The sequence below is a fragment of the Thunnus albacares genome, chromosome 17 (assembly GCF_914725855.1).
Source record: "Thunnus albacares chromosome 17, fThuAlb1.1, whole genome shotgun sequence".
Classification (NCBI taxonomy): domain Eukaryota; kingdom Metazoa; phylum Chordata; class Actinopteri; order Scombriformes; family Scombridae; genus Thunnus; species Thunnus albacares.
The window spans coordinates 8,202,060-8,218,463 of NC_058122.1; the positions used below are offsets into that span (position 1 = coordinate 8,202,060).

At 40.3% G+C, this 16,404-nt stretch overlaps 1 protein-coding gene across 5 annotated transcripts in view; it reads left to right on the forward strand.

The window, feature by feature from the left end:
- The window catches only part of LOC122966882 (meiosis inhibitor protein 1), a 61,282-nt gene that overhangs the window by 41,273 nt on the left and 3,605 nt on the right, over window positions 1-16,404 (forward strand). For 3 of the 5 annotated variants that reach the window (XM_044331249.1, XM_044331248.1, XM_044331250.1), the window contains 8 exons: window positions 3,407-3,520; window positions 4,423-4,533; window positions 6,555-6,772; window positions 7,100-7,184; window positions 8,584-8,768; window positions 12,054-12,135; window positions 12,614-12,720; window positions 12,961-13,092. In XM_044331249.1, coding sequence (XP_044187184.1) covers window positions 3,407-3,520; window positions 4,423-4,533; window positions 6,555-6,772; window positions 7,100-7,184; window positions 8,584-8,768; window positions 12,054-12,135; window positions 12,614-12,720; window positions 12,961-13,092 — 1,034 coding nt within the window. Of the gene's footprint in view, window positions 1-3,406; window positions 3,521-4,422; window positions 4,534-6,554; window positions 6,773-7,099; window positions 7,185-8,583; window positions 8,769-12,053; window positions 12,136-12,613; window positions 12,721-12,960; window positions 13,093-16,404 lie in introns of those variants that run through there. The other 2 variants (XM_044331251.1, XM_044331252.1) reach the window with 2 other exon arrangements.

Here is a 16,404-nt window from a genome sequence, read left to right on the forward strand (position 1 = left end):
CAAAATTACCAAAAGTGCATTTGCCATGTTGGGCACGGCAAAGTTGACTGTGAGTCGTATGTCCTGCTGAGCCCCTTAAACTCACAAAAACATACACACCATATAACCATTTGACATGATAGTCAGTTATATCTCATTAAAGCATAGAAACAGTTTAGAAAGACTGAGGCAAATGTTTTTTTTACTTTATTTGAAAGGGATAGTGCATATTAATAACATCTCTGAAAATATGCCAGAGTTAGCCAGAAAGGCTCATTTTCATCTGTAGTCCCTGGGCAGGCAAATAGTTGAAAAGCACAAATGTTACGAATACAAGCATTGAAAATACAATCAACAATACAAGCAGGGAAAAAATGCAGATACAAACAGAGTCTGTTTCTGTTTACTGTCTTGCCTTCACTTTTTATGATGCAGCAGACATTGTTTTGTTTTCTGACTGGGTGCCTTCAGTCATGCATATTAAAACTTTGTGTAGCAAATGAAGGCTTTTGATAAAATTGTCTCTTTCCTGTTCAATACAAGCTCATACACAGAATAGACACATACACACAAGGTGAGATGTAATAGAACAAAGCCTGACAGTCCTTTTTTTTTCTGCGCACAGCAAACACTAAAGGAGTTACTTAATTAAATCTCAGCTTTATACATAGCCAGCAGCAACAGCAATACCTGGGCTATCTGGTCTCAGATGCCCATTTTTTTCATATTGACTAAAAAAGTTCTTAGATTTGATTAAAAAAAAAAGTATTTTTTTATTGAATGTCTCTCCACAGACCTTCCTCTACACAGTATAAATCACACATTTGATGAGACCAAGACAATACAAGAACAAACTGTACACATCAATTCACCAGATTACTTTGGAGACCAGAAATGCATGAGGCTCATTGTTCAAAAATGTGACATCTAAGTTTCAGTCAATTCCATTTTTATCTTTCATGTTGTCTTAACACGAACTGTTGATTAAATGAAATCTTGAATAAACTTAATAAAAAGACTAAATCTAGTTCAACATTCAGTGCCAGGTTTTATTGCTTGACAGTTTTTTACAGTTTGGTTTGTACACGTTGGTATTTCTGTGCATCGTTGGCAGTTGAGAAGTATCACATGTCTGAGCAATATGCTGTGACGATGAGCACAATGTATGTGGGATGCATTTCAAATTGAGAGAAATTGGTACAAACATTAAAAAAAAAAATTGTCAGTGAAACTTGCAAATCTTGTTTTGATGGTTTACCAAAAGTATGCATGTAGCCTAAAACTTTCAGATATTGGTAATTCATTCATTGAAATGTGTGTTGGTGTGTGTCTGTGAATTCTTTAAAATCCTCCGTGACTTTAAGAAACTCTGCAAACTTGATTTAAGTAGATCAACAAATTATGTTGGAAATTTAAATAATGATATGAAAATAACAATCAGTATACACAGTAAAACATCTATAAAGCACTTTGCATGGATTAATTGGTCTATTTGGCAGGAAGTGCTTATGCAACATAATGGAAAGCACTCAGTTTAATTATCCACACATACTGGATCATTTGTAAGAATACCTGTGTGGATTTATGTTTGTTGGACTGTTCTCTCTGGCAGCATTTTCTTTCTATTGGTTCTAACAGTTCACATTGCACTCCTGATGAAGACCTTAAACGTGGACTGATCACGGTCACATGAAGAGAAAGTGGAATTCTTTACTTATACAGTAATGAATAGTTGTTCAGTCTCTACAACTGTTTGTTTTTTTAAATCAAAAGCAAAATGCTTCTAAATCAAACCTGAAATACTATTACCAGTATGATAGTTTTGCATTATGGTTAGTTTATATGTAGAAAGTGATCAGATGTTTTTAAATTGGATTGAAATGCTAGTACAGTTCCCAGAACACCGACTGTCCCTTCTGATTAATGTTTGAAGGGAAGAATCATTAATCCTCTATTAAAAGGAATCTTTCCAGCATCCTTTGTCAGTATAGAAGATGGGAAATGAGATACTAGTTGGTCTAGATGACTATATGATTATGTATGATCCTGTATGATTTAATTTCAACAGACATTGGGGTGAAGAAAACTCCAAACTCAAACTAAATTTCAGTATTCAGATAGCATAAACTGAGAAAAGCCCTAAACATCTCTTCTTGTAGAAAATGATCCAATTAATTAGTCTTCTTTGAGTCATTAATTTGACAACAGTTTAGACAATTAAGTAAAACAATATTACAATGTGATGTCATCACGATACAAGTTCACTGAGAGTTAATTAATCTAGAATAAGTAGCAGTTCCTAAATGTTAATTGAAAAGCTTAAAGGGAGATGAGGGTGAAACCAAGACAGAAAATATAAAGTTTAAAAGATTAATCCATATGTGAAGATCCTCTAAATGCTGAGATTAAGTATTTTCAGTATTGGTTTGATTGGTATTTTAATGTTGGTTTAATTCTTGTGAAATCAGATGCAGTCCTGTCCAAATCAGGTTGAGCATGAGCACTTCCACGTTTCATAAGTTCAATTCCCAGACATGCTGTGCATCACGTGCATACATATCTGGTGCTATAATGTGCTTTTGGCAGAGGTGTCTGGCAGATGATATTATATCTGTAACTTTGACCAGGTTAATGAGCACAGCTGAAGGGTACAACACCAGTGTGCCAGCTGAGGATTCAAAAACTGTTGCTGTGGTTAGCCTCTGCAAGCTCTGCTCATCCCTGGGCCTGTAGGGATTACAGACTGTTATCCCTCCACGTGTTCCAGTTCAGCCCACTGTAATTTGCATTAATATATACTTTATATTAGCCCCTAATGCTGAGGCATCCCGAGGGGAGTTATTTTAATGTTATGCACTACAGCAGTGAAAGGATATGTAGATGACTGCTCTGCCTGATCTTCCTCCAGTCTCTTTCCTGTTTGAGTACTTTCTCTCCTTTCATCTCTCTCTTCACACTCCCTCTCTCCTTTTTCTCTCTGTCTGTTTCACCCTTAACCCCTCCCGGATCCAGACCCAGCGTACTGTTATTTAACATGTGCATGATAGTTTCTTCTTGATGATCACTGTGTGCTCCAGCCCTACAAGTCACTGCAAGATGCTGTCACTTGTTTTTAGAAATTCCTTATTGCTGTTTGAACAGTGTCAGTTTGAACAATGTCCTGTATTTTGGCTTTGTTGAAACTACTTTGGGGACTTTGAGTTTCAGACTAAATAATGAGGTGAGGTGAAATGCTAATTCAGGATGAGTGTCAGTCAGTCTCTTACCCGCACCACTCCCTCCTCTATCTCTTATTTAAATTTATCTCTTTCCCTCACAGCACTTTCAGGATGTCCATAGTTTTATATATATATATCTGTTTGTCTCTCTAGCCTTTTTTTACCCTTCTTTTTACATCGTGCCTTCTTTCTTTCTCTCTTTGTTGCAGTGAACTCACTCCCTCTGGTGCTCAAGCTGCTTTGTGTGATGCAGGCCAGTGACCCGCCTTCTTCTTCCTCCTACAGCAAGATGGACGGGATGCACTTCACGCTGCTCTACCATGGTGAGGTGAAAAGGTGCTGCTGACAGGTCATACTGAGCGTAACTCCCCTCCTCAAAGCCCTCATCTGTTATCATACACACACAGACACACAGTTCCTACACATGCTTTACATCACTCTGCATAATCAAACACGCACCCTTCATTAGAGACAATTAATTAATGCAACACTTGATACATTACAGACAAAAACACGTTAATTTCTTTGCAATAATGCATACAAACTGCTTAAACATTCATCAGTATGTTCCTCACTCACACAGGCACTAACATGCTACATTGCAGACACATAATCATGCAGTAACTGTACTCGATAATATCTTGACATCTTTCTATTCACACATAATCTGCTGTGCTGCTGACTTTATCTCACCTCCATCCACATTCACCTGTATTCCCTCCTAAGCCTTGCTCATGTTTTATTTGATATCACCATCATCGACCTATAGAAGCACTCGCTGCTGATCTGATGATGAAAATGCTGTTCAGACATTTACCAGACATGTCTGACAAATTAAAACTCTAAGCCTATTATGATAAAAAAAGAAATTTTACTCTTTGCCTTGATGTCAACACCCTTCATCCCTCTGTGACTCACCAGTTAGGTTTTGGTCTTTTTACTGCATTAGTGGAACCTCATTCTGTGTTGTGAGTTATATTTCCCAGCTGTTCATTCTTGCCTTTTTCACCGGCAGATCAGATTAATTCAGTCTTTACCGACCACTGGGAGACATGACGTGACAGGCAGTAAATGGTGAAGCGTTTTACATTTTATCTGTCTGTCACATCGTGTCTTAATGTCTCCCCCGAATAATGAAATCAAATGAGAGCACTGCAGATAAAACGTTAGAAAGAGAAGTGCTGTCAGACTTGAATGTGTGTCTGTGTGTCTGTGTGTGTGTCAGTGAATAATATAACAGGAAGGTTGAAGCCTACCAACACAGAAAGTCTGCTGCGTGCCCTCAGCTACCTGTACTGCTGCCTGAGCCTGTCCCCTGCACACTGCACTGACAGAGGTTAGACACACTTTCTTGCTCTGTTACTCTCTCTCTATCTCCTCACGAGTTTTCTTAGTCTGTCCATGTCCCTACGTTGCATCTTTTACACACTCTCTGCCTCCTCCTTTCAGTACATTTCTATTGCTCTCTCTCCCTCTGCCCCGTTTTGACAAGTTACAAGCATGTTGTATTGAGACCCAGAAGAAATAATAAGCATAAAAGCTGACACCTGCTGTACATCTTAACATAATAGTACACAGACTAGCTCAGTCCTGAGCATTCTCTTAGACACTTGTACACACTCGTTATGCTGTCAACCGTGAGAGCTTCTCAGACATGTGCACAAAAGCACACGCAGGCTCTCAGGGTTGTGTTGTCACCTTGATGCATCTAGAAAATATCTGCAACACACAGACGAAACCACACAAACATACACACACCCACACAGTAATATGGTCAGCACACTAGGTTTTATACACAGTAATACACACTCATGTCCACTGCCACATTGCTAGAAAGATGGAAGTTTGTTATTTTTTGTGCAGATACTAAAAAATACGATGGAAGAGGAATCTATCTAATGTGGGTTCCTAAATGTTTTATTAGACATCTTTGTTCTAGAGAAAACAAAAAATATCATTTCTGAGTCTCACAAAGTCAAATGAGAATAAATGAAATAGCTCCACTGAATAAATAGGATATATGATGGAATAATTTACAGGATTAATCAAGATGTGTTACATTGTTTCTTACTAAAGACATAAATGATTTGACATGGTGATTGGCATCAATTTTATTACAAGCTAAATAATTTACCTGGACAAGCTTCAAAGAAGAACCTCAGCAGAGGTCAGCAAAGAGCTGATGTGTTGTTAATGAGGTGAGACCAGTGGATAGAGAGCAGGGATACCACTGGGGAGCAAAGCCAGTTATGCCCATAGCATTTCTGCTTCTGCTGCACACTACCTCCATTCACCATCTGCTTCTTCATCAATAGTAGCGAGTTTACAGATGCTAGTTGCTTCAGCCTCAGGCTAGGTGGTATTTCAGCTGATGCTAAGGAGGACAAGAATAGAAACACATTCCTCTGTAAAGAGCAGATTATAGCTTTAGACAATATGTAATTATACTCTTTGTAGTACTTGACCAGCATGGCTCCCTACATACTGTATATAATCCCAATATTATGCAAATGATTTCCACTTGTATTCTGTTCATTTCTGCTGATGCAACAATCTGATTCATAAGTCAAGCCACTTCTCACTTGATTTATTACCCCAGTAAACAGTTTCCTAATGAATTTATGGTCTCAATCACTAGTTTCTAGTCTCCTTCAATACAGCATGATATTCATTTAGTAAAATATGTTCCCATTTAATTTAGATTTGACAATAAAGCAGGGTATGCTTCAGGGTGTGGCTACATTGTGATTAAGTTGCTACCACAGCGACAACATTGGTTAGGTAATGTAAACGTGCCCAGATTCACAGAGTATAAGCATTGCTGTCACTATTTCAGTGTGTTTTCAGTTCATGAAAGTTAATTATAACATTTTGGTCACCTAAAAAGTCCTTTGTAGCATTTGGTTGTACTGAAAGACCCTCCTTCTGGTAAGTACAATGGTTTAATGGCAGCTAGCATTAGGATCAGCTACATCCTCTCGTCCAAATATGCTCACTTCTCATCACTTCTGGCTCCAAAAATACAAGATGGCGACAGTCAGAATGCCAAACTCGAGGCTTCAAAACACGAGTCCTCAAACCAATGGGTGACGTCACCATGGCCACATCCATTATTTTTTATACAGTCTATGGTTTGAGCACTTGAATGTTGGCCTGTTTGTGTTCATGTGATTGTGCCTGAATGCGTGTCATTTTAAATTTAACAAGTTATTAAGTTACAAACAAGTTATAAAGTCCTTACAGGTGCTGCACAAAGTGAAAGTCTGTGTGGATGTGTTTGTTGTAACACACACACACACACACACACAAGTGCAGAACCCATCAAAGTGTGATGACATAGCGCCTTCTCCTCCCCAGCTGTCTCCATGCTGCTCTCCAACAGTGGACTAATGGACCAGCTGCAGAAAGTCCTCTCCTCCTCCTCCTCCTCCTCCTCCTCCTCCTCCTCCTCCCCCTCCTCCACCTCCTCCACTCCATCCCCCTCTTCGTCAGCTGGTCTCCCTTCAGCCCTGTTATGCTGCAGCCATCTACTCCTGTCCTCCCTCATTACGTTGCAGCATGTTCACTCCGCTCAGGTACACACTAACAGCCCAGCTTTGCTCTTATCGCAACTTCAGGATATAGCTTCCCCCAGTCAAGGGCAAGACACAGAATATACAGTAAAAAAACTGCATAGATTCTGATGTGGGCGCAGAATACAAAACAACAATTGGATTCATTTGATACAAATCAATGTAAGGCTGTGGTATTGAACAATGCTCTTTCTTCTCTGCTCTCTGCTTGCACTGCAGGGATAATACATTCTTACTTGCAATGAGCCTTTCGGGCCAAATCGTGTTATTCTTGTGATTCTCCCCTCTCTCCCTTGTTCTCTCTCTCTCTCCCTTTCTCTGTTATTTAAGGTCCATAAGAGCATCAGTTGGAGGTTGGACACAGCTCTGCAGCAACTCCTTGTTCATAAAAGAAACACAGACAATCTCTTGCTGGGTAACAAACTTGGAATTGTTTGAATTGAAAATTATTTTTTGAAAGAGTTCTTCCCTTGCAGACAGCAGATGCCAAAACAGTTTATCAGCAATGTAAGTCTTATAGCACGTGTGTCTAACCTAAGAATACTGAAGGGATTTTCAGATCTTATGTATTTTTACACATCTTGTGTTTCCTTTTTTCCCCCTTTTTGTTCTGTGCATCCTCTTAATCTCTTCTCAGCTTCATCGTTGCTCTAATTTTGTGCTACTCTGTTTTACTCTGTCCAGCGCAATTACAGACAAACCAGAGGGTGTGTAGAAACTAGATCCATGTCAGGGATCTAGGGTTTGGCTTTGATTTGGACAAGTTCAGAAATCCTTGACCGATGCAACAACTGTTCATATACTGTTCAAATCTCAGAAAAGACTAATGAGGTCCCCCTCCATATGGTTTACTTGTAGTCTTTACAGGTAAAGTGTCTGTCAGTTTTTACCCTCAGTGCAGGTAACCAAACCCTGGCCTGCATTCCACACACTTTCATTATATTAAGTGGTCCACATCCCGCTGCACCACTTGGAGACAGATCATCCCTGCTGCTCCGGTGTCTCTGTGTGTCAGCTGGATAAGTGGCCTGTCAGGGTCGTTGTGATGTATTAGCGCCCTCCCTCTGCCCCCCTATGTCTCTCTTTCTCTCTCTCTCTCTCTGTCTCTCTCTCTGTCTTCACTCCTTCACTCACTCTGCCTCCTTTCTCTCTTTCTGTCTCCCAGTTTTTTTTATCTCCCTAATGCTTCTCATTCTACCCTTCTTTTTCCATCTATCCATCCCTCTCTCCCCATCTCTGTGCTCTGTCTCTTCTACCGCCACTAATTGAGTCCTCCCTCCCCCAGAGAGCTCTAATCACGGTGTACATGGCATAAGTGCAGTTCAAATGGCTGGCAGCTCTCAGTTTGGAACCCACAGTTTTTGCAGTCATTTTGGCCATGTCTCTCACTTTATCTCCATCACTACTTTGGTCTCTCAGTCTTGCTGACCTTCCTTTAACCCTGTCTCTCACTGCCTCACGCACTCTCTACACCGTGCACTGACATCTTTAACTTCTTGCCCTCCGTTTCTGTCACATATCAATTCAAAAATTGCCCTCAATTTCTTCCGACTGTTACTCTCACTCTCATCTGCGCTTCTATTCCCACAGCTACCTGCTTTTACAATCTATTTCAAACTTCCTGTTCTGTATGCTCTCACTCACTCCTTTCTGTTCTACCATGAACCCGTTTCTCCTGTGGCCTGGCCCTCCACATTTGTTTGCCTTCTCGTTGTCCTCTTGCTCCTTTGTATTTAAACATGCCATCTCTTCCCTTTCCAGCCGTTCACCAATCCTCCTCTCCTCCCTCTCTCTCTTTCACTTTCTCTTTCCAGTCAGCTATCTGAGGTTCCTGCAAGCTTTACTTGATGTTGACCTGGCATCAACAGTGGTGTGTGTGAGCACTGGTCCTGGCTTGGTCGGGCCGAGACCCCTGGCGGTCGAAGACGGCGCTTTGTACCCACTTGGCTCCAGAGGGGCCCGATGCCTCTCAACTGCTCTCAGTGGACTTCTTTTACAGGTTGTAGCACTTGGGGAGGATTGAGTATATGTGTAATACGTGTATGTTCTCTCTTAAGCACTATATGGATTTTACATCAATAGATGAATGTGAGTCTGCTGCAGGGAATACCATTACAACATTACATTTCCCACATTTCTTGTTTGTGGAAGGCAGAAATAACAGAGAACATCTGAATTCTGTGTTGTAATGAAAGGTGGAGAGTTACCAAATTTATTGTTTTTCAGCAAGTGATGGTCAGCAAGTTACCTCTTCTAGTGTTATAGGAAGACTCCAGCTGTGTTTCTTGTCATTTTTTTGTCCGTTTCAATCATCAAAGTAAACATTTAAAAGTAAAGCATTGCCTCTAATGATGGCTCAGTGAATAGAGGTACATAATGACTAAAAGAAAATGCACACCTGATCAAGCTGACTCACAGGTAAACATCCTAGGAAGGAGAAAAGAGCTCCACACTCACTCCGATACAGTCTTTTTTATTTGTAAGTCTATGAATCCCTGCTCTCTTCAGGATCCTAATAAATGCAATATGAATAAAAATATGTGCAAAAATGTTGATTCTTAGAATTAAAGATAAAAAGATTGCATCAGAGTTATCAGAGTGTGCATCTGTCCTCAAACAGAGATACATATTCATGTGCTTCCACGGCAGTGGGCTTAAATCCTGATATGATGATGCCATCCCCTCTCTTGCTTTACTTTCATTCCAGCCTATATTCTGCAGCAGAGATAACATAAAGATAATCTTTATAATCTTTACAGAATGACATTGAACTGCCTTTCACAAACAAGGTTCTGTAGAAAATGAGATTTCAATTGATTTAGCAGTTAGCATAATGGAATGCCACACATAGCCAGTACAATCACAGATATCTCCAAAACTTTATTACATGTCGCTGATGTATTGACTTTTGTGGCTTATTACAAAAGCGGCACACTCGTGCCCCTTGAGCAATCATTTTAGGTTAAATGAGTGGAGCACTACTTCTCCTCAGCAGCAGCCAGCTCAGAGCTAAAACCAACATGCTCCAAAATATGAGTAATCCAAGATTTTCTTCAGACATCTACTGTGCACTGAATGACAACATAATGTTGACACTTACACCGGCCTTTGATTTTATTGTTGTTTCAACCTGGTAATTTTATATTGTTTATTTTTCAAAGCAGTGCTCGAGCATCACAATACACAGGCAAAGTAATAATATGTTTTATCACAACCAAGTACACTGGCTACTACCTTTACCGCCACCAGTTAATGGCCAAGTCTGAACAGTTGCACACTAAAAGTGCATTTTTGCTGTAAGACTGAGGCTAAGGTATTGTGAATCAATGAATCACAAAGCTTGCAGGGGTTATGAGTAGCTGCAGTGTGAGTGGTTGTAATTTATTTTGATTGTATCAATAAAACGGCAGTAAGAGACATCTCGAATGCAGCTCACTTCTCAAGACTCATTGTCCATTAAACAGACATGAGTTCAAATTGAATACAGAAGCACTTCATGGGCAAATTGTGATACAAGACATACTGATGAAGAATGAACACTAGAACTTGGTTTATTAAAGAAAAGGTCTGTACGGAGACATGAAAATATTTAAACTGAAGTGGAAGCAGTGAGAGTGGAAGACAGTGACAAACATGTTTTCTTTAGACACGTGCAGTCGTATTCATGATGAAGGATTTCCTCACAAATTGCCGTCTAAAACTGTAAATTGTATTTGTGTTATTTTTTCTACTGGTGCTGGTTATTTTGACTGACGAGGATAAGCAACTAGAAAACGGTTGAAAATGGATCTTCAGTACACAACAGTTTAGATGAGCAAGCAATTCTTGAATTAGCAGATTCTCAGAGGTCATGCGGACAGACATGGGTTACAGCTAAATGAGCTGTGCTGCCGCAGTATCGCAGTCGCAACTCGTTAAACCTTTATAGTCAAGACAGAAACAAATATGTTGTGCTGATGTCCTTAAGTGTCATCCTTGCCAGCAGTGAGAGGTAATTAAAATGATGTTTGAACTAGAGAAGTATCAAGGTGTTGTGGGAGTTGGTGTGGAAGCCTGCTATGTATTTTACTGGGTCAGTGCAAAACCTGGAAAAATCTCCAGCTGATGAAGCGTAATACTACGAGCACATGTTGGTTTTGATTCATAATTTTAAAAAAACATGATGTGAAACTCATCTCTCCCAGTTCGCTGGCCAATATATTGTATATTAATGATACATTATATTAAATAAGATACATTGCAGATTTAAAGTGAGCTTTAAAGTCAGTCCCTCAAAAACGTATATGTTTGCAAAAGATTTATATTTTTGAGTTTGACAACCTAAAAAAAAAAAACTGGGTAAAATAAGCAAACTTTGGGATAATTAGGTATCATGCCTGTTGTATTTCTTTTTTATCCTGTGCTGCAATGTCAGCCTCTGGTTCCACACCAGTGGCATTTCCTCTCTGTGGAAAAAGACTGTATAGTGCTGAGCTGAGCTTCAGCTTCTATGGTTCAGTGCTCTGTAGTCTGCTGTTCAGCAGCTGATATGAGTAACAGTTCCCTATTCCCCTCCTCTCCTCTGTTTTGCTCTCTTTTCCTCTTGATGCTCTGGTTTGGTGGAAAGAGGAAACACTGCAGCTCAACAGTGCCTCTCCTCTCCTCTTTTCTTGACTCTGCTCTCCTCTTTCTCATTCCCCCCTCTCCCCACTTTCTGTCCCTCACTGTGTCTTTTAACCTCTCCTTTCATCTTCGTCTCCCCATCTGCCCTTTCCTTATTTGTCCCTTCCCTTACCCCTACCTACTTTACCTCCCTCACTCTCTCATCCCCTCCCATTCTTGCTATTGACTCTTTTCTTCTTTATCTCCTCCTCTCCGCCTCAGGATCAGGGTGTAACTCTCCACTGTCGTCTATATATCCGTCTGGCCTACTTCAGTATTTTTGGACACTACATAGTGCTCACTGCCAGCACCGCCACTGTGGGAGAGACATTTATTATTAAACCCTCACTCAGTCGCTCTCTCCGGTGTTCCCTTGTTCTCCCTTTTGTTTCTGGCTGCATCTCTGTCCATTGGTGAGCATGTGTCTGGGTGTGAATGCGTGTGTTGTCCATGTCTTTTTCCTGTACATCTGTTGCTGTGTTTGTGTCCTTTCTCTGTCAGTCACTGCACATAGGCACATGTCAAATTCCTGCGGCTCCCATGACTTGCAATGATATGACATTTTAGAGATGCAAGATGTTATTTTCTTCTTTGTTCTTCCTAAACTCGACTTCTCTCACATGTCATGTCTCTTTCTCCTCAGAAGCACGAGCTGTTGCTCAGAGCCTCAGTCAACTGTCTAAGCTCCCTGCTGGGCTTCCTTCAGAGGAGGAGTCCCGCTACAGGTAACAAACAGAGAGACAGTTTGTGAATGAGTGTGAATGTGTGCATGACAGAGAGAAAAACAGAACATTTACAAGTGTATGCATGAGAGAGGTTTTTACGTATATATGTTTGAGAGAGAGAGTAAAAAAGAATATCTGTGTGCTTGAGAGCACATGTGACTTTGTAGATGGATGTGTGAGAGTATGTGCTGTATGTGTGTGTATTTGTGTTAGTGTGCATGTGTGACTCATGATTCTTTTATATTGTCACTGTCTTCAACACTGTAGTTTGCATGTTTTGTTTTTACATTCTAGTTGTATGTATTGATATTGTAGTTTTGGCACATTTTCAGACATTAACTAATTTCAGTAATTGTACCTGCAGGTAAAGAGTGATATTAAACTGAATTGATTTGAATTAGGCATCCTGACTTGTCCTTTCACTCCCTCTGGGATTGAGGTGTGTGTTTTTGTGTGTTTTTGTGTGTGTGCGTGTCAGCCAAGTATGTGGTTTGTCAGCCATGGACTCGATTCCTCCTCCACTGCCTGTTCAACTCAGGAGAGAGCTGCCTCCTGCACCCTGCCATTCTCAAACTCATCACACTTGTGAGATGTTACACACATATACCAACCACACACCACTCAAATGAAGTATAATTTATGGGGCCTGATTCTGAGCAGTTATGAATATTTTATACAAAAAGTATCAAAAGTTAATGTAGGTGATAAAAACATTTTGTTCCACACTACAAGTGGTAGAAGTACTTGGATCAAATAGGTAATGAGTAGATCTGTGCGTTCGCATGTGTACATATATCCATGTGTCTGCGTTTGTGTCCTCTGCAGCTCATGCAGCACAACAGTACGGCCGTGCTGTGGGAGCCTGACCTACTCCAGGTGATGGAGGCGGTGGAGAGGAGGGGGGTGAAGGAGCTCAGCCAGGAAGCAGCACAGGCCCTCAGGCTGCTCCTCACACAGGTACAAGTGTCCATGGTGTGCACATGTGCACACACACACGCAATTAATCTGGGGGCACACTTTGAGAACATTTGAATGGATTCACACAATACACCTTAAATATATCCTGGTACTCATGAATATCTACATTCCTTGAATGAGAGAATTAGAAGTGGTATCAGGTTCATGCAAAATTCAGTATCAGTCGAATTCATGCAGTGTTTATATTACTTTAACATTTTTATTTATTTGCTGTGAAGAACAGCAAGGGCAGAAAAACATAGAGACTGCAGGGAAAATGTTGACAGGAAAGACCCAGTTTGTTTATGCAAATAAAATACCAGTGTTTTGCACAACGGCACTGCAGCAGCAAAATGCCAGTTTTCAGTAATAGCTTCAGTGTGGGACTACATCATACTTCACATTGTGGTGACAGGTAAAAGGTTAACTGAGGGTTCTAGTTTAACGTTCCAACGCAAAGTGTAAGATCAAAGGTCACCAGTTAGTTTTGCTCCACGCCTGTTTACTGGGGCTTGTGGTCTGTTGTCTGGAGGTAATGTTTCTGCATCTGCAAACACGCGCTGGCTAACCTTCCTGTTTGGCACCTGCCTCAGACAGATCTCACATTAGCAGCGTTGCCATTTGCCTGACTGCAACCTGCTCCCACTCTTGTAATTGTATCATTGATTGTCAAGAACCTGAATCTGCCCAAAATAAAGACTTATTGCTATCTATTAAAACTTTAGCATTAACTCAGTATCCCCAGCTGTTAGTTGTAAATACCCCTCAGTGTCCAGCATTGTTGATCATGTTGGCTGTAATGACTTCATCTGTGTTGGTCAGAGAAACTAGAGACTGAATTTAAATCCTCATTAACATCCCAATTGAAACAGGCAAGCAGTATAATTTTATCTCAGCTAATCGCTGCTCTCTGTTTTGAGTCCATAGACTTCAGCTTCATCTATCTACTACATGTTTGGCAGAGGGGATACTGTTGTGCTCTTATCATATCATATGCAGGTGGAGAAATTCTTGCATGAGAAAACATTAGCTTTTACCTTGAACCTACACTCTGCTCCACAAAGATCTGAAATGTTGTAGGCCAACTAAAAGAACTTAACAATTACCTCAATTATTTCAACTAATTACTGATCCTAGGGCAAATTTACAAAGGCTCAACAAAGTCTTCAAATTGAAGCCTCTGGTATGTTTGATTATGGAATCTGTGATTAGTGACTGATGGTTAGATAGACTGATAGCATTAGAAATACAAAATTGAATAAATCACAGCTCCTAGTAGCTAACAAATGATTCAGGAAAAACAAAAGTTGATCTGTATCATAGTAATATTTACTTCTGATGTTGATATGACCTTAGCGCACGTCTCAAGGTCCATTCTTTCTGTTTTAAACAAGTGCAAACTAAATAGTTCAAATTAAATGGGACCCAACCCACTGGTTAGCATGTAGGCGTTCATTTTGTCATGGAGTAAATGCAGAACTGCAGTCAGCGCTGCCAAGTAGCCGGTCACAAACATACCAAAGTATCATCCAAATTGCATTTGAACATCACAAAAATACCAATATTTGGTAGCAACATTTGGAAAACAAAGCCCTCGAGGTTTTCACTTTCTCAGTGGTGTATTGAGATATATGTGTTGTGGAGTTAAGTTCATTTCAAAAGTTCAAAAATACAAAAGGCAGTACAGTTTACTGTGAAGCCTCACCAGCATATAATAATTTATACTGTAACAGTGGAATATTGTTGTATTGAATTCAGGAATGTCGAACCACTCTACCAAAAGTGCAAACAGAAAAGATTTTAAAAATGTAAATAAATAATTTTGTTCCACAAATCATGAGGTCAGTTATGCAGAATAACTGATCAAAACAACTGCGACTAACTGTGATTTACTCCACTCAGTTGTGATCACATCAACTACAGAATGTGACACAAGCTCCTTTATATAGTAGTCGCCAAATCACGCAAATTATCTTCAGAAGAAATGTGGCATTGTATAAATTGGCTTCAAACTAGTTCTCTGTGAAAAATCGGTTTCAAGATAATCTGAAGATGATGAACTGTGTCCTTGTCGTTACCCTTGTTAGCTTTGGAGAAAATGCATAAAGCCCATCTGGGTTTGCTTTAAAACATTATAAAACCCAGAAGGAAAAACAGCCACATCAGATTGCTCAGCTTGACTTTGGCGTCATATATAGGACCAAAAAACGCTTTTAGTATTCTGAAAGTAGCTCAGATTCGGAGGAGTGACAGAATGATGGCGCACATTGCGGCTCCCAGTGCAGTGTGTGCCAGAGAATCATGAACTGTGTGAATACGTGCGTATGCGTCTGTCTGTTTACTTGTGTAAGTGTGTGTGTACATGTGCAGTGTGTATGTATCTGTGTGTTTGTGGAGGCATCGAGGCAGTTTAGGGGAGGCAGGGTTCAATGTGACAGACACACTTCTCCTAACAGTCTCCAGACAGTACAGGTTTTCTCCCCTGTCATCTCGTCTGCTCCAATCAGTCACACATGCACACACACACTCACAGACACACACACACACTTGCACACATTAAACTTCACACTTTTCATAGGTTTTGTTGATCTGCCTTCACACTGCAGTGAAACCTCAGTTCATGAGGAAGTTCTCTGTACATTTGTCATCAATCTGGTATCATATCACTGTCTTGCTTCCTCCCCCATGAGTCCTGACTCAACTGTTTCTGTGTGTGTGCGTGTGTGTGTATGAAAGTGTGTATGAAAGTGTGTATGCACATACTGTGAGCACACATGCATCATTTGCTTTTGCAGCTTTGCCCCATGGCTATTTCTGGTCTTACCCTGCCTCTTTATACATTTGCTTGAGCTTGTCTTCCTGTCTCTAACACTATATGCATATCCATGAGTCAGTGGACAGCAGTAAGAGGGTGAAGCTGCTGCACTGTGTGCTGCATGCTTAGCCACAGTAGCTTGTCATATCAGAGCTGGCCTTAGGGAGAGTTCCTTTACATAATTTGGAATGCTTGCAGACTTCTAATAACTTCTCCCAAACTAAAGGGAGAATTCTTCATTCTTGTGTTGTTAAAGTTTCATTTTTTATTTATTTTTTTGGTTTCTACCAACCATACTGTATACAGGCAGTTATCGTAGTTCATTTTTTTATTTTATCTGTTGGTGCAGCCCTGTTGATGTCAAATCAATATGGGTGAGCATGGACGCTGTGGGAGTCCAGCTGAGCACTTTGACTGATCTCCACAGCCCTGAAGTATTGAAGTAGACATTATTCATTCTGTCTGAACCCGCTGTCCTCACCATCAATTCTAAATGC